Source organism: Homalodisca vitripennis, chromosome 5 (genome assembly GCF_021130785.1).
Source record: "Homalodisca vitripennis isolate AUS2020 chromosome 5, UT_GWSS_2.1, whole genome shotgun sequence".
NCBI classification, from domain to species: Eukaryota; Metazoa; Arthropoda; class Insecta; order Hemiptera; family Cicadellidae; genus Homalodisca; species Homalodisca vitripennis.
Genome location: NC_060211.1, coordinates 95559804 through 95579931, shown reverse-complemented (window position 1 = coordinate 95579931; position 20128 = coordinate 95559804). Strand labels below are relative to the sequence as shown.

The window sequence follows — 20128 nt, the reverse complement described above, 5'->3', positions numbered from 1 at the left end:
AACTTCTTCGCTTATTACATCAGAAGGAAACGAATTCGCGCCCTGGCGCGGGCTATTTTTTATTCAGCTTCTCCCTCGGTGTATCCGAATAAATTGGATTTCATTCGGAAAGCATCGCGTCGACTTTTTATATTTTTTAACTTTTATGTACTTTTCCTTTGATGGTATAAAAATATGATAATTCGTTCAGGAAAGAGTGGAGTCCGCCAGTAAGGCAAAAGAATTTTTTACCGGGACGGAATGTCAAAAGGAATGAAATAATATGGCGTCATTAAATATGTATGCCGTGATAGAAGGTTCTTAATTAGCCTAATTCATTAGAGACACTTAGTGGCGGAGAAGTTATCATATTTTATCATTTCGCTTAGACGCGACTAACTCAGTTATGCAGATGAGTTTCAGCCCTGGCCACTGAAAGGGTCCATCTCTCCCCTTTCCCGTGCCTCTCGAAATGCAGATCTTTGGTTCGATACACTTTACCTACCTACAGTCCGCCAATCCAATTATTTCAACTATTGATTTTCCCCATTTATTCAAATATCACACATAATAAGATATAACATACTCTAAATAATTCCTAAGAAAGCCTATATTGTTTCAACTACACTCGCAAATTACTATACCTAAAGGTAGGCCTAAGTATATAAGTGGGTTATATTGGTGAAGGATGAAAGGTGCATAATTGTAAAATGTGTGAATGAGAATTTTGTGGTATGAATGTAAGAAATTTTAGATTAAACTGTGTGACGTTTGTTATGCAATGTACTATTGTCGCTGTAATAAAACTGATTTGATTTGATTTGTTTTAAAGGATGAAAATTTCCAACTAAGCACTCTTATTTCAACTAAAAATATAACTACGCAGTTATTATTTTCCCATTAAACTAAATTCAAGTAATAGAAAACAATAGCGTTATTGAGAAAACATCGCCTATTGTAGTAAAGAAGTAATGGATTAGAAAAGGAACTGAAGGTTGATGTGGTATCCCTACAAGGTTTGCTCAGATATACAATTCCGAAAGCTAAGAATGCGAGGCTAAAATTGCCGTAATATTGAAAACAACTGAAAAGCGTGTACTGAATAATAAGCAAACATAATACACAAAACACTAGGAATACGCTCTGTGAATTGCATAATAGGCTGATCGAAGAACAAAAGGATCTTCAAATCTTGAAAATTACAACATTGCATTAGAATAACTTGTGAACTCACTACGGCACGAACTTTTCACCAATACGTACTGCAGACAGACCAGTCGGTTACAAGTATCAACTCTGGTAGACATGGTAAATCTAGATGGATTAGACGATTCTTACATACTATAACCAGAATTGGTATGTTGGATCCTATATTACTGTTAAATAAAAGAGGTAGACTTTGGTTCCATTAATAGAGGTAACTCACCCGTCAGTGGTGAATCCTGGGAACAAGGGATGAGTGAATGTGGCAGTGGGGGTGACAGGGGGTCTACTCTCGGCGCTGGCTGGGGAGGAGGCGACACTGGCAGAGCCCGGGAATAGGTGGCCTGGGGGAGGAGTCTCCACCGCTGGGGAAAGATCAGAAGTCAGATTACAGAACTGAGTCGGATATATCAAATAATACTGAACAGGTTTGAATCCTCTGAAAGATCGTGTACCTGGGAGAGTAGGGTCTGTCCTCGTCCGCACAACTGACGGGGGTCGCACTACGGTCTGAGACCTGCAGGGGGATGTCCTCCATGTCGGCATCCTCTCCGCTACTGCACACTTCAGGCTCGGACCCTAGTGCCTGAGGACAACAAGTACACATCAGTGTGTGACCAATCATAGTGTAACATTCAGTTTCACCTGAATATGAGAACAGATTGCAGATCTCGAAACCTAGAGTTACTCATTTTTAGGATCACTAAATTAAGGCAAATGTCCGAAAAATACTGTTATCATCTAGAGTTGTCTTATAATTAATATTTTTAAAATCCCGATTAATATATACGTTAAAAACATTTATATTAGAAGGATATTAAGAGGTCTATGTTCAAGACACGAAACACTCTCAATAATATATTACAGACGAGCTGCTTATGATGAGCTACAACTTACTACTGGTATACATTCGAAGTGATAAACTTATAATCTTAGAAAACGCATACAAAGAAGTTTATGAAATATTCACGGATCAGAATCATAATTAAAGTGTTTCTATAAAGCTGGCCGCACACACGAGCAGTTCGTGTGAGCATTTAATTGTTTGAATAGAGTATTTTGTTTCCATTTTTACACTAAGATACTGTCTCATACGGACATCACACGCTGAAAAGAGCGTCAACTCTTTCAACTCATTCTGATTCCACCATGCTCAAATCCTATGTATCAAGGTTTTGGAGTTCGTTTTTGTTTAGAGAGATGCATAGCCAATACAACACCTCATGTCATATCAAATGTGGTGTTGTAATTAGAAGGAAGGACGAACTAACAGTTTTATAAAGTCTAAGTGTGGAAGGCTGTACTGTCATTCCAAGACGCACGTGTTTCCAATAACGTATCAGTACAAGTTACTAATTATCATTTGTTTGATTTAAAACCGGAAACTGTGTAGAGGTATAAAATAATTTACTTTGAAAGGTTATAAGGAAAGTAGTGTAGTCAGCTATGGGCAGATGTGGGTAAGTGTAATTCTAAATATTATTTATTGCAAATTGACTAAACAATTTTGTTGGCTGTTTCGAACAAAAAATTAATTAGTAGAATTTATTTATTTTCGATTATGATCAAGAATGAAAATAATAGTCTTTAGATACGGGGAGACGTCAATGTTCGTGATATAATTTCGTGTATTTTGGTCCGTCGAATGAGTAAATAAACAAAAAGGGGTGTTTACGAGTATTTATATGTACATCACGAGTATTTGTCAGGCGCTCGAGTTACCCAAGTACTAAGTGTGAAGGTGTAAGCCTCAGTAATATTGTAAGTGTGATTGCTCCCACTATTGATCTCAAGATCTCGCAATCTCCTCCGATTGCTTCTTATGTAATTAATAAGCGCGCCTGTGTGCAGGTGCTTGTGCTGAATTATTGTCTTTGAATCCGCCGACTAATATACATCAGTGGAAGCCGTCTTTAATGACGATTCCACCACGGCTTCTGCTGGCAATGCAATTACTAATTAGAATACGGCTTCCCCCGTGACAAACAACTCTATCTTCGCACCTGCGTCTGCGACACGGCTTAACTCTCCTTACAGCTAATGACGCTAACTTCTACCCGTTTATCACCACTCCCTCCTTCTCTTCCCTTCCTTTGATTCTTAACTTCTGATTTATCGCCCCGCCGCCATTGCTTTGTTCCCGATATTTACTTCTCGCTTTTATTTGTTTTAGCGGGAAATTTATGACATTTAGCGCCTGCTAAAGGTTTGGAAGTTTCCCAGGAACTTAAAATATACATCCTCTACTTGTTGCCTCGGGACAATACACCACCTGAGTTGGAAGGATGAACATATTTATATCTCTTACCCACAAAATGTTCCCATAAAATATTTTCAGGCGAAATATGTGTTATTTCTCTGACAACAGTTATTTATACTTTCCATTTTCATACCATACCGAGATTGGGGGTGTATCCGAGATTTTAATCAGAGTCGGAATAGCGAGACGTTATATGTCTGTGGGTGAGGGGTCAACAATAACATATTTCCATTTGATATATATGTATGTAATAGATGTATAAAATAATATTATTATGCATGACTATTATAATTACACTTTAAAGTTCCAGGGTATTTTTTCTTTCAAAATTTAGACTTGAACTTTGAGAAAACCGTAAACTAATTATATTAAAAAAATATTGCTTTGCCGTATATCACTGTGTTTAATATTTATTAAGATTTTATTTGGCATTCTTAATTCACAAAATCTTGTAATCTAACTTTTATTTAAGAATTTATTAAGTAGATTTTAATAATAGTTACAACTTATCAGAATGTTGAATATCGAGATAGTTGGAATAATTACTGTTTAGTAGCCTACCCTTTTTATTTAAACTTAATATTGAAAGCAATAACATATGTTTAATTCCACCTTGTACTCAATTACATCTTACTGAAGTGAGTAACACATATAATATTTAAGTGAAAGCAAACCACCACAGGAAGCCATTTTGTGATTTAAATTTCCCAATTGCACATTTTCCAATAAAAATACGTTATAGTCAAATATAAATTGAGTAAACATTCATTAAATCATAAAACTATACGTATTTTTCAATTACCAAAAATGTTTTAGAAAACTGTTGACTTAATGTGTTTTATGAAATAATTAATTATATTTAAGTAAAAATCGTTTAATTAAACATATATCATATTATATGTCAAAGTATACGAATCTGAGGCCAGTTTTGGATCGATAATAAAATGGAAATATTAGTCATTTCCATCTTTGTTACTAAATAATGTAAATTTAAATTTATATCTTTTCCACATTTATTTCTTTCCTCTCTTCAAGACGTTAAATTTTTGTTTTAAACAACTATATAGTTGAAATCAAGATTTTAAAATGTTTAAACTGAACATTTACAAACGAGTAATCAACATACTACATGCCAAATTTGAACCATATTTTCCAGAAGACTAAAATTTCCAATAATTATATTACGATGATTCATAAAACTACTGACATTTACTGCAGCACAAACAGCGAAATATAAAAACGTTTTAACTTGTAAAGTTAGTAGTCTTTGAAGTTGTGATTCTTTTACGAAATTGTTTGGCTTTACGACTTAAGTTTCTGTTTTGTAACAAAAAACACGAGGCTTCTTTATTTGAAAAATAAAAAGTAAGCGTCGATTCCATGAAGTTTAATAAATAAAATTTCTATTCAGAAAGATAAATGCAGTTTCGCGCGGTTAAAATGGTTTCACAGCTAAAGTAATGCTGGGATGGCGTTACAGCGAAAACGATGTGTGGCAACAATCGAGCAAGGATGATTGGATACGAGTCAAATAATCGAATTTTAACGCGGTTACGTCCGAAATAAAAGCGGACTGCGTACCCGGCATTCGGGCTCCATCATATTGTATATGTAAATGGTCGCCAGGGTGTGGGGAGGGGGAGGGGCAGATCACGTCTAAACGGACTCCATTACGAGACAGCTGTTATGAAATATTTACCAAGACGGATGGCGCGGATTGTAAGGAATCAGGAAAGCAGAATATGATAATCAACACGATTTTTTGGCTTTTCCAGAGAAGCTAGAGTCGTCTCCCCCGCGCTATGCTAATGTCGAACACAACGGCATAACTGATGACTGCTTCCTTCCCCCCGCATATTTTATACTGAGGATATCTTTTGTTCCCTGGATGAATGGGTTATGTCTTTGATACATATTTTGTGTGTTTTATGCCGAGATGGCCGATAAATTTTGCACAGCGCAGTGCTGCCGTCAGGCGGACTTCTTTGTCGCCGGTTCCACCATTTGCATTTATTTGAATCATTCTATAGTGGGCTGTGATATTCGTTTTGTTCACCGTTGTCACCGTGACGAGAGACGGCGGCTCAGCGCCGGCGCAGTGATGACGAATGGGGCTCCTGAACACTTGCCAACCGACTCAACCGCAGATAGTATTGTCGGCCAGTTATAAAATAAAACTTCCCGCACAATGTACTCGTAGGGAAAGTTGTCTCTCGAGACAGTTCTCTTCGCTTTTATGGGTTATGGTTTGACAAATGACGATGGGATGTTTTTGTGTTGACAAAGCACGTAGCTTTGAAGCCCTCAGGAACCTAAGTGATGGGTTGTATTCAACTTAGAAACTTTTTATATCATAGGAAAACACGGGGAAAGTTTTTAATGCTGGTCTTATATAGAAACGTGAACGGTAAGTTGGTCGCTACAGAATCACAGTACACTGCTTCAAAACGTTGTTTAATAAATTTGCTACACATAATGATAATCGACGGAGAAATTAATTTGGGAGTTGTAGTAGATTCTCATTAAAACTATTTTTGGAACAAAAACACTCACCTTGTTTGGTGAAGAATCCTTGAGATCCTTGTCAGGATCACGTTTTCCTCTCTCCTGGTCCTCTCTCTTGCGCTGCTCTTCTTTTAGGCGCTCGGCCTTGCGCCACTTCGCTCGTCGGTTTTGAAACCAAACCTAAAATTGAAGAGTTAGGTATCAGTTAGAATTCCTTCTCCTTTAATCTATTGACGCTTTATTTGTGTAAATATGAATATGAGATAAATGTAAGTGTAGACTTAAAAAAACGATAGTTTATTTTTCTAAAATAGTGGTAATTTTTAATATTTGTAATGTAAGAATTTTATACACGGCACTTCTGTTGATGTTAGCTGGTGTTCGACCAGTTTATGCTGTATTCATGTACCCAACCTCAATTCCATGTACATTGTACACAAGCATACCCCGTTATTTGGAATACTATGATCTTAAATTTAATAATAGGATTTGGGAGTAAGCTACATAATAACCGGTTTAAAGAAAGGTAAGTATTAATATTTCTTATCATTGGTATAATCTATACAAGTAGAGATACACGTTTACTGTAACGTTATGATTTTATGAGAACAACTCTCTGAAATTGAATCATGTTTTTATTAATATCAATATGTTACGTGTGTAGTTTAAAAGAAGTACTGAATTGATTATTTACAAGAGGGCAAACTATTTTACCGTAAGTATTGAACGGCCAAATTTAAATAAATGTATCTATCTACAACGATATCCGTATATTCCACAACATACTAATATATTTATCAAAAGGTAAATAATTATATTAATTATTAAGTTTTAAAAGAAATACAGAACAGTTACTGACTTTTGATAATTGTTATAGCGAGAACTACGTTCAATAAACTGTCAAACCTGAAGAATTAACAATTTATCACAAATTATTGAAACCAAATAATGATTACATATTAAAAATTCCAATAGACATTTTACTATCATTTACGAATGAGGTATGACTACAGTAATATACTGAAAGACAATTGATTATTTTCTCCTGCAGCTCTTCTAGATCAGAGCTGGCAACACCAGTTTAAGTCCTGCAATGTCAGAACAATCCCTGTCTACCATTCCTCAAAAGAAACTCGAAAATCGGACTGTGAGTCCTAAACCGAGACTGTGAACTACAGTCCACATTGTATAAATAAACACACAACCTGGGATTTCAAGAACTCGATGGAGAAATTTATTTTAAGTCAGAAAATGATCGTCAGAGTTTTCATCGAGATCGAATCTTGAAGAATATCGAAAACTATTACAAATATGTAATTATAACAATTGTTTTCTCAGATGATATTTTGCTTACCTTGACATACTTAAAATTAACTATCACACGTATATGACGTAAATCAATGTTTAATATCAGCTACTGCTAACTAAATACAGACAAACTGTATGGGCTAAAAGTGGCGACTGTCTGTCTCTTTACCTAGTTGTCTGACAGTTATGTAACTATTACTGTGTCCGGCAGTTGATTTGAAGTATATTATAATTTATGGGCAATATGATCTGAGAAAACATTTTTTTACATTTTTTTATTCCTTTACATAGCCTACTCTCCCATTTCGACTACCTCCAAAACTAGAACGACTGAAAAAAGAACTTCTTTCTAAGGCCAAATTCCTCTATCGATTTGTAGGTAAACCAGGTTTTGTGCTCAATTTCAATTCTCGAAACGTAGTGTTATACAGTATATTTTTCTAATATATAACAATGTCATAGATCCGTAATCTTGTTATCCTTTCACATCATCCATCGTTGGTAATAACATTTATGTAATGAATACGAGTTAAATATTAATATTTAAGATTTATTGCTATGTACGATAAAAATTACCAAATTGGGTCCACATTCAGTTTCTTACAAATAACATAGTGAATCAATAAGTGAATGTTCAGTTTATCTCAATTTCAGTGATGCGCCAGCTGCATAATAGTGCATGTGATGAGACATTGAGAAGAGATCTTCATCTAGATTACATTTGATTTTGTAATCTAGGTGGCTCTGACGACGAAACGATGCAAAGAGTCAATTTTGAGAATCTTCGTCGCCGATCTTTTTGTCATTTTAGACGGACGTTGATTCCAGATAGCAGTCTGTCACAACGCCAGATGCGTTCAGCTGCACAATGCGGAACGTGAAGTGGAACCGAACTCAACAATCACATTGAATAAACCCTTCCCACCATAGACTCGTTAAAGGATTTTATTGATACCTTTTGAACTCTTACATTATTGCGTAAAACAATAAGTTCTGGGTAAAATACGATTAAACAGTAATGGTATATTACTGTTATTTTTGGTCTTCAACTACCTGAAAAAGAAACTTTGATCGATATCTTATGCTTCTACTTCTTAGTACCTAATGTAATAGCTTAGTTGATATTTATAGCTTTTATAGACGAAGAAGAATTAGCATACGTCTAATATTTTAACCCCATGAAATTGAATAATTGCCCATGTATAAATGTATTGAAGACATTCTGACAATGGATTCTGGACTCGGCGCTGGTGTAAACGACACAAACCGGATTTAAAAGGGAGCAAAGACGACACAACGATGTTTGAGAGAAAGATCTGTATGATTGGCAGTATCGAGTCAGATATGCACATATAAGATCTCGTCTGCAGAGAGAGAGAGAGAGAGAGAGGGTGAAGTGTGCCGCGTCTCGCTCTGCCTTTGACTATAACACGATATTCATAGACCTTTTCTCGATACACTGATGTGTGACGAGTGCAGACGAGGAAACTCGGTTGATAAAACCCAACTACACTCACTGTTCTGCCCGTTTATTGTCTGATAGTGCGTGAAAACTGAGTGTGCCGCGTCTCGCTTTGCCTTTGACTATAACGCGATATTCAGACCTTTTCTCGATACACTGATGTGATATCAGACGAGGGAAACTCGGTTGATAAAACCCAACTACACTCACTGTTCTGCCCGTTTATTGTCTGATAGTGCGTGAAAACTGAGTGTGCCGCGTCTCGCTTTGCCTTTGACTATAACGCGATATTCAGACCTTTTCTCGATACACTGATGTGATATCAGACGAGGGAAACTCGGTTGATAAAACCCAACTACACTCAGTGTTCTGCCCGTTTATTGTCTGATAGTGCGTGAAAACTGAGTGTGCCGCGTCTCGCTTTGCCTTTGACTATAACGCGATATTCAGACCTTTTCTCGATACACTGATGTGATATCAGACGAGGGAAACTCGGTTGATAAAACCCAACTACACTCAGTGTTCTGCCCGTTTATTGTCTGATAGTGCGTGAAAACTGAGTGTGCCGCGTCTCGCTTTGCCTTTGACTATAACGCGATATTCAGACCTTTTCTCGATACACTGATGTGATATCAGACGAGGGAAACTCGGTTGATAAAACCCAACTACACTCACTGTTCTGCCCGTTTATTGTCTGATAGTGCGTGAAAACTGAGTGTGCCGCGTCTCGCTTTGCCTTTGACTATAACGCGATATTCAGACCTTTTCTCGATAAACTGATGTGATATCAGACGAGGGAAACTCGGTTGATAAAACCCAACTACACTCTTACTGGTGATCTTTTCAGCTTTATATTTAACTATCACCTTTCCAACATTAGGAGCTGAGGTAAGAGAAGGCAGTAAGTACCTTATTGTAGTAACCACCATTCATGACCAGCCAACGATAGTACGGAGAGGGAGTGGCCGGAGAGAGTGACGTCATTACCTCGTTGTCCCATGTCGGCTGATGATGACTTTTCAGCCTCATATGAACCACAATCACCTTTCCAGCATCCAAACTGAGATAAGAGGAGGCAGTAAGTACCTTATTGTAGTAACCACCATTCATGACTAGCCAACGATAGTACGGAGAGGGAGTGGCCGGAGAGAGTGACGTCATTACCTCGTTGTCCCATGCCGGCTGGTAATGACTCCTCAGCCCTGTATCAAAGGGTAATGAGCACCCTTGCTCATTACGGCTCTAATTGTATATCCACTCAGTGCCGTGATTTCTTCAGTCCAGCACCTCCACCCCCTTCGCCTTGCCTGTGTTTGAGTTCAGCTCATTATAAGACACACCTTTGTCCCTCTCTCCTTATTGTTCCACCAGAGTCATTTCCTTCTTTATCCTCTAGTTTGGCTCACTCAGTGACATTTTCTCATTTTCCACAATCTATCCGAGTTGGCAAGTTACTTTCTCTTTTGTTTTTGCAGTTCCGTTTGATCTGACGTCGTTTTTAAACTCTATTGTCTTTATAATCGTACACTTAAATGTCCCTTAGAATTAGTGATTTAAAAGGGATAATTATAACTGGGAAAGTTATTAGTAATATAATTTCTTTCTATGAACTATAAATTACATTGAATAAATATTTATTTCTTTGAAGTTGTATTATGCAAACTAAAATACTGTATGAAAGAAAATCTTTATGTTAATTATGTAACATTATTGCTGTTCGGCGATGAAATTAGACGCTTTCTTATTTCTGTTATTGTTCATTTACATGTTGTATATGTAATATAAAATGCATATATGTAATATAAAATGCATATATGTAATATACTTATGCATATATGATAGAATTCATTGCTACTAGTAAAACACTGGAATTGTTTATATTGCTGATACTATTAAATTAATGTGGTTGGGAAATTTTGTATCAAAGACTACGTAATATATTAATTAATATTACCGTTACAATAAATACGTCTCTGAAAATAATTATATGTATTTTAATTTAAAAAAAATTAAAATTCGGTTGAAATATATTTTTATTTAAAATAATATACTTTTGGACATAGTCCTTTAGGATATCTCTCCTGAGGAACAGAAAAATATTTATTTTACTGTTAATATAACAAGAGTAGTTGTAGTAATTTGAAGTAGAATTTAGTGGAGCATCTTACAATCAAGCCCAAAGAAACATAGTGGACAATAGCTATATGCACATAATTGTAATGTAATTTCTTTAGGACAATTATTTATGAGATACATGTTATTTTACTAAAGTATATATTTGTTTAAAACAGGAATAAAGCATTAAAAAACTATCACTCATTGCAGCCAAACATAAGATATATTAATCTTCAGTAGTTTCTATTTACTAAACTCGGTTACAAAACTGCCTAAATTTAATATTTTAAATGCTGGTAACTCTTCAAAATTTTATTTCTTCTTTCTTGTCTTTAGGGATGTTATAATTAAAGGATATTTATTTAAAATTAAACATAATCCTCCAACTAAAATTTACGTCCCAGTTGGAGATCTAGAGCTACCGGACCAGTTCCCATTAATTGTAATGGTGTTGGGATGTAAGACTTTTAACCATACAACAAAAGAAACAAACGCTATCCTAGAGGTAATCTAGTAAAACGATAATGCTGCTAAACCAACTACTTCAACCACTTCCAATTGTAGTGAACTGTGATGTAAAAACCCACATCGAATGATGTAGAGAAGCAGACTTAGGGCACCAATACCATTGATTAAATAAGTCTTAACTATTATACGGTAGATCTTTCTTTATGGTCGGTGTTTCCAAAGTAAGAACACAATATATAAATACAAACATACAGTATATATTCAAGAGAGTTGTGTGTTAAAAAATGTTAGAGCTAACTAAACAACGTCAGCCTTGAAAACACAACCACCAAATCTGAGCACCGATTTATAAAAACGCGTCTCATTATTTGCCTTCCGAAGACACTTTGTAAAAACTCCTCTTACTGCGAAAACAAAACAATTGTCGGTCAGTAAATCTCGTGGTACGGAACGCGGAATTTATTTACTCTGGCGGAGTAGGTTCGTTTGTGGAGGGGCGCCGGGGGAGCCGGCTATCACAACGGGAACACGGCAAGGACCGCGATCTCGCGAGCCAGAAAACAAAATGTTGCCGCACAAACAAGATGAGCTCTATATAAACAAGCAAGAGAGCTATTTATCTTGGGGTTGTGACCGTATGCGGTCGGGCCCCGGGTGCCGGAGTGCGGGGGGAGGGGGAGACAATCCGCTGTAGCCAATATTTGCGGGTCTGACATTGTTGAGGGCACACACCCCCGGGCTGCCACCCATCTGCACTATTGACAGTAATCCCACTCATTATCTCTACGGACAACTCATTTCACACCACAATCAACCTGAACCCGGTTGTCACAGGTTTGTTTTTCGTAATCGAATCAAACATGTGATTTTAACTCATTTCAGATTTATTGGTTTCAATATTGCTGCGATTTTCGTTATTTACTCCAATTATCTACTGCACAACTCGATACGATGCTTCATTTAGCAAAAATTAATTTCCCAAAAGTGTAATTCGTTGTTTATGTACATTAATAATGTGCACTGTTTGGAAAGCGTGAATGTACGGGTATTCACAAAGTAAATACCCAATGTTTTTTAATTATAAATATTTTCAGAGCCTACGTCGAAAATAAAAATATACCTTTCATAAAGTTGTTTTTATACAGTTATACAAATTAACACAAAATTAGTTGTCAATGTCTCGTTGTCTAGATTAATTTTATCGAGATTTGACCAGCTTAGATCTGGTTTCAATTTATTCTCAATTTATTTCTCAATTGGCAACACATATATCGTGCACGTGAAGAGACGTACTCGTATATTATACGTTTCAGACACTAAGGTGAACCTCTAAAATGCCGTTTTAATGTATGATTGTATGACAGATTTAAAATAAATTGGTCACATTTTATAAATGCTATTTCGAAAGCATCACACATTTTTTCGAGCTACACATCTAGTCGATAAAAATACTTCTACTGTGTATGTAATTTTACTCATATCTTTGACTGAGATACTTAATATAAGTTTGAGGACATTTAATATAGAGCTGTAGCATATCAAAGTTGAGTCAGCAGTACTTTAACTTTACAAAACGGTCTATAGTTAAAGTAGCCTACTGTCGCGTGCGGAAAATCAGTATAAAACTTCGACAACTTTGAGTATAGAAATTAAATTATGAAAGCATAAGAGTTCTAATTCCGATTACTTAAGTAAGGCTTCAGTTCTTATGTTTCAGTCTAATCTCATTGTAAGGTATAAAAGTGGAGTTGACAGATAAGGAACTTAGTTTTCAGTTTCCCCATAACTGACACAGCTACTTCACCGACTTGATAAGAGAATTGCCTTATTATAACTCTCAAAACAGTTCCAATACAGTAAAATCTGTTAATACATTCCAAATCTATATATCTGGGTTATTGTAGCTTTTTGCCTGAAATCTTTTCCAAATGTATACATACACTTTACTACTGTTGAGCACTGCCAGCAATAAAACTGGAAAAAAAACTGACACAAGAAAAAGATGTATGACAATGGTGCCCGAAAGACTTGTATAGAACAAGACAAAGAAAAAAACATATTCGGGGAAAGATTTCGTGAAGAAAATGTGTAATAAGAAACCTAGACAGGAAAGGATATACGAAAATAGGATGTTGAAAAGATTTGGATATTGAGACTTGATTATAGATAAGAAGAGCGTTTGGCTTTTTAAAATTCACCTTACATTTACGCTGAATTTTGATGACGTAATCTTTGATCCCTACAACAATGCAGCTCTAACAGACATTGCTATATCTATTGAATTTCATATATCTTCCTTCTATAGCTCTATTCATAATACAATTAGCACAAGTAATAAGTATGGAACATTGAAAGAAGCACATTTCAACCATTTCAATCTCTGAGACGATCAGATGTCATATTATCGTGCAACGATAGAATGCAAAAGTAAATTTTTCTTATTCCGAAACATTGTTTTGTATGTCTACCTGCACTGCTTACAGTTGAAATAAACTTTCGGGTTTACAAAACAATTCGGTAGGTAGGTTTTCAGAAGGTAAAAACACTACTGTGGAGACTGATGAATCAATAACCGGCGTGCCCTGACGTGTATGTGTATGTGATATGACGGTGGACTCTGCACCTAACTTGCTATGTCCAGCCGCGCCGTGCCGCGCCGCGCCGTATCGCACCACTGCACCACAAATCTAATGGATGCGCACGACCGTTCTTTATCAATATGCACCCGTCAAAGGCCTGGCCATTTTTCCCTTTGCAATTCAATCTGTGGCGACTCGACCAAAGAGAATTGAAAAAGTGTGTTTGTATAATAGATGGTACCTGGTGCGCCAAGCCAAGACTCCATCGGTGCCGCCAAAATTCATTTACTCTTTGACACCGTGAGAGTGCTCCACGCCCATTACACTTTAACTGTCCGCTGCGCGGGTGTACCGTCAGGCTTCTTTTGCCAACCAAGTTGTTAGTATAAAATATCAACTTAATTAGTAGAAAATAGAAAATTATGTTTCAGTGTCCAGTATTCATCCAATTCTTGGATTTTATATCAACTTCATAAAGAAAGGATTTCGTGTGGCTGAGCACGCCGAGAAGCGGCAATGAGAAATTTTTGAATAAAAATGTTCCCATACAATATTTGAATTGTACATATACAAAATATATGTATTTACATTAACTATTGCGCCATAAGCATTGGCATTTGAAAGGAAGTCTCAACGGTACCATCAGTACTATGAGCGGCGGATTCACCAATAGCCTCACTAGGCCGACACTACGTCCGGTGACCTAAAAGGGTCGCAATCTAGAAAGTACATTACTTCCTACCAGTTTTAACGGTACATTACATTCAGGAATACTATTTTGAACTAATTATTAAGGCTTCTTTGAAAAAGTCTCTTCAAATAAAGCAAAAATTTAGGGACTTATATGGTATACTCACTCAGTATTGACTTTTCTTCTCGTTTCGTTACTCAAATTTTTTTGGGAGGGCAGAAATCTATTCGGGCCTAATGGCCCAAAATATGACATCTTCCATTAGATAAAAAAATAGCATGATAATGTTAGGAAAATAATAATATTTTGAAGAACATTTATATTTTAATTAAGAAGCGGTAATTTTCTACATGTGTAGAAACTTGCCTTATATGTGGCCATATTGCAGCAGGATAGAGTATATTTCTGCGACCACGTTGTGGAAATAATTTATTTTAATGAGATACTTTGGGTGTTCTGTTACCAAATCTATGTGAACAAAAGATTATTGGTCGATCTTATGTGGCATGAAGACGATATGAATGTATTTTTTCGAAGAAGATCACGTCACAAAAAACTAAACGTCTGATATATATATATATATATATATATATATATATATATATATATATATCCAATTTAGACTACAATGTCTGTCGCTAAATAACCAGTGTTTAACACACATCCGCTAAAGTTTAAGTTAGCAAGAAATGATTGATATTTTTGTAAAAGCTTGACGCTGAGGTTAATATAACACAAGGAATACTAATAACCAAATTTATCAAAATTAAAACATTAAACATAATTGGTTACAATGCCTTTGGTTTGCTTTTTAACTTTAAAGTATGTTTCTCCATTAAAATATTAAACATTTTCACTCATCAGTAAATTAAAATCTTAGAAGATCCTTTTATTTACGAAGTAAATTTTAATTGTGATAAAAGGACGGTTTCAAGTAATTATAAGTACAATTTTATCGTCAAACATATAATGAGACGAATATAAATTTAGAATTCAATTTGCTGGAAGAGAACACTTTTACAGCCGCGCAGATTCATTAAGCCAATTTAACAAAGTTTTTAATTAGTTCCTAAATTTATATTTCGCCAAGCGAAGTTCATTCATAAAATTACTTTTCGAAAAGAGTTATCTCGTAATTATAGAATTTCCCTTTGAAAGCGGCAAACAACGTTGGGCTTAATTGGTTTCATTATTTTATGTAAATTGTGTTCAACGCCGTGTGAACACTCATCTAAAGGTAAGACGCGTTAAACAAGTTGTTTAAGCAAATTGTGAGAATTTGAAACAAAATTACCAGTTATATTGCGGTTAATCCTCTGTACAGAGAATGTGAGTAATTACATCGCTCACAGAATTAACTCTTATTTGCTTTAAAATATCAAGAGAGAATAATGTACACACGATAATTATAATATTGTCAGTCCACTTCTTAACAGTCTACCCGCGAGATTCTTGTATTCATTTGTGTATTTATGTCATTTTAGAACGTAATATTAACGTAAAAGTATATTAAGGCCAGTCTTAATTTAACAATAAATTAAATATCGAGCTAGCTTTTTTCCTACATAGTTGCTGTTAAATTACTCTTTAAACGCAAAAGGTTATTATAATTCAAAATTATTATTTTAAGATTCCTCCCTGCACACAGACTTTAATAATATGTTTTAGTTAGATATATAAGAATATTATGACTTTCATTGTAGTTAAATTTATCCATATATAATATCCATTCCTATCCATCACAAATTTACAAGCAGTGTGTCCTTTTTGGAAAGATATTATAAGCATGTGGGCAAATTACAGATGAAGAAATACTTTAGCATCAACAATTCCAAGGTTTTTGTTACAGTATTTCTTCACCTTTCATAGGGCGGTTTTCAGTTTTCTTAACTTAATAGTGTAACGTAACAGCAATGCGGGAATATATTCACATAGATAATAATATCTAATGTAAATGTATAAATAATATTTTTTTGTGAAAAAACATTTTTGAGTTACAGTTGATTAATGGAATCTGTTTTAATGCAACTGTATACACATTCTATTGATTCCATAACTTAATTTACATGTAGTATTAAAAAACGTTTACCGAGTACTCTATTTATTCAACAAAGTTCGTCTAAATGTTAGTTTACACTGTAAGTGTTTTGAACATTTTCAGGTGGACCTCATATACAATGATTATGTTTCCTGTAAGTTTGCGAGAGGAGATGTGTAAGGAAGGTTTCATGCGCCACACTATTCTGCCCGCCTGCCGGACTCCGCCGCGCCGCCACACAGCACCGCTTGCTCTCTCACTCCGCGCACAATTCAATTTATTCACTGCCACTTAGTTCAACTCCCATTGTTGCTTTCCTGGACGGATTCTGACAGTGCGGGGAGGGGGGGGGCTCTGGGGAACTACTTCTCAGCTGCGTTCAATTCCTTTAAGCGGTCGGTAATTCGACATGACCTCAGTCAGTCCAATTCTAGCTCAAAATTTATTTGAAGACCAATTTATCACGTCTTATAACATGATTTTTGTGACAACGTATCTATGCTATAAATCCATCCTTGAATTGAATATAACAAAGTTATCAATTGAATCAGTGAACTGGATTTCATTGTTCATTATACGAGTAAATATAACTGTAGGAATTCGTTAATGACTCAATTATTAAAAAAACCTCCTCAATTTCATGCGACTTAAAATATTAATCCACAAATTAAATTTGAATTATTAAAACCGGAAGCATAACAGAAGTTTTCATTTTATTCCTACGTGACAGTAAACTTTCACATTTATAGGTCACAAGTCGCGTCACAACTTTTTAAATATTTCTAGATATACTGTAAGCTCGCCTCGAAATATAAGATAATCTCAATAAAATCGAGTATTTGCTTTAGAGCCGGGTAACTCGCAATGGTCGGTGATAAAGGTAAAGGGAAGAGTATAAAATAAAGACGGAACCGACTTGGAAGTAAAATGTGATAACATAAAGAGGGCTCTATTACGGAGGGGTTCGATTGCGTTATTGATGTGGCCATTTCCCTTAACATATTATCGAAGATTATAAACTCCGGTTAGGGTGAGCCCGGTGGGCTGCGCGGGGCATTTTAAATCCCCTCCCCTGTGTAAACCGACGCAGCCGGGGATCTCTAGACAAATTATTGACATTCGCTGTGGGCCTATTAGCTGTCAGATTAAATTGGAATTGAAAAATATCTTGTAGCAGGCTGAAGGAAACGGACACCGCACTGAGACGGCGTTCCCCCACCACTTCACCACAACCCCCCCCCCTCTGTACCCTTCACCCGTAAACCGCGGTGTGATTGGTCAAGGCACTACCTAAGCGGGGCTTCCTCTTGGGTTTATCTTGGGACCATTACTTATGGTAAATCCTATTATATACAGGTTTCTCCCCATTTCAAAATCATGTCCTTTCAAATCTATTCCTTCTGAACCCAGTAAGGGACTATTGAATCAATCCAGTCCTTTTTGCGTTTCCTTCAGTATAAAACTTCTTGGAAAATATTATTAAGAAAAGGTATCACTTGATATTTAAATTTATTATTTATTTAAAATACACCTTAATAACCTGGATAATAGCGTATGGATAATGCGTGGCTCTCTAAACGTAAGATCACGAGATCGATTATCGGGAAGGTAAGTAAATGAAATATTGCTAGAGGGTTTGGTTTATTTAAAAAAATGATTTTAGTATGATAAAATTTTAATACCACAGGCCTATAAATAATCCTTATATATATATACATATATATATATATATATATACTATATATATATATATATATATATATATATATATATATAGATATATATATATATATATATATATATATATACTATATATATATATATATATATATATATATATATATATATATATAAAGCGTAGGTGTATCCTGAAACTTACATTAAATAAGATATTTCAAAACAAGTGTACTCCGACGTGATAAATATAAAATACAAAGCCGTCTCTAGACGCAATAATTTATTTATGAAACACTCATCCGATAAAGTAAAAGAAAAATAAATGTAATTCAAATAATTATCTAGTAAACGACTTCTTCAAATCCTCCTGGCAATAAAGTATGCATCACTTCGTTGTCAAGCAGATAACGAGCTAATAAAAGGATATTCCCTTTGAATACTCTTCTCAAATTGGAAAATAATCAGGAAAAATGTAATTCCCGGCTCATTGTTTAATAAAGACGAGAAGGGTCGTATCTTGTAACGTCGCACCGTCCCGCAAAAAACGATCCTAATAATCTGTTTCCAGGAATTGGCCGAGTGACACGTCTCCCTCAATTATACCGGGGGCGCGAGTTGATTAAAAAATTAGACTTCTTTGGAGCTCTGCATCAATAGGGGGCCTGACCGTCTCCTCGCAGCACAGTAATTGTGGGGGGAGGCCCTGAGTGAGGTGAGAGCCCTCTAGCGCCGGCTCTGTTAATTACTTTCATTAAACAAACCTCTTTATCACCGAGGCACGCGCATGCGCACTACCCGCGGTCTGACTTATGGCACTGCCGCCATTCTATCTATTCAATACGATACTTTAAGTTCGACTTTGGTTAAATAGCAACTGTTCTTCACTATAGGAAAACGTAACACTATGTGAATAGCAGATGTAATGACTTCTTTTCAGACTATGAATATGTAGGCTACCTATGGGAGATGACAAGATAAGAATGTCCATAACCTTGCAAGTCTAAACTTGTAGATGTCACAAGCACGGCTCATATTGACAACATCCTGGCATACAGTATATTATGTAATATGCTTTCCTTTAATTCTTTTTACGTTCAATAAAAAAACTACAGATCCCAATAACTCGATACAATCACAGCAAAGTTGAGTTTGTAGGCTCTCTCTATCATTGAACCTAATGACCTGAAAGTGCAAATCTCAAACTTGTTTCCTTTTTAATTCCTCCTTTGGCGTCGAAAAACATCTGTTTTATTATATTTTGTGTAGATTTAGTGATAAGGATTTCATTTGTGTTCAAAATTCAGTTATTCGACTACGTTCGTTAGAAATTAACAACCCGTACAGTAGAATAGAACGTAGATAGTTTCCATACTTGGTTTATGAAATACTAAAGTTTAAAAAAACAAATACTTTGCATTTTGAACTAAAATATTATGTATTTTTTAAATTTTTAGCATTTCTTGTAACGTACGAAAGGGTGAACCTTTAAATATTTCTTTGCTTCTTGGTGAGAACGAACGGTTTGGATAGCCGAGACGATTACACTAGACGATATTAGTTAAGAATTCACAAAATACATATCTGACGGTAATTATTAAAATTGTGAAGTGTGCATACTGGAAGGAGGTAGTGACGTCAGTACACTTGGCTGTCAATTGTCAGTAAATGTGGCGGTGGGTGTCACATTGGTTAATGAGTATAACGACATAATGTGACGTTAGCCTCCTGTTTCCTGGAACCGCCGCAGCACGTCGCTACTTCCAACTACAACATATGGTAGCGTGTTGTGATAGGGGTAATTTTCTCATTACCACCCAGTTGACATAACAGTTTCGGTTTATTA

The 20128-nt window shown here is 35.6% G+C and overlaps 1 protein-coding gene across 1 annotated transcript in view; it reads right to left on the bottom strand.

The window, feature by feature from the left end:
- LOC124362549 (dorsal root ganglia homeobox protein-like) overlaps positions 1 to 20128 on the bottom strand; it is an 87636-nt gene that overhangs the window by 29898 nt on the left and 37610 nt on the right. Inside the window, 4 exon segments of the mRNA XM_046817164.1 lie at positions 1406 to 1532; positions 1534 to 1547; positions 1638 to 1768; positions 5996 to 6127. Of these exon segments, the coding sequence (XP_046673120.1) occupies positions 1406 to 1532; positions 1534 to 1547; positions 1638 to 1768; positions 5996 to 6127 (404 nt within the window).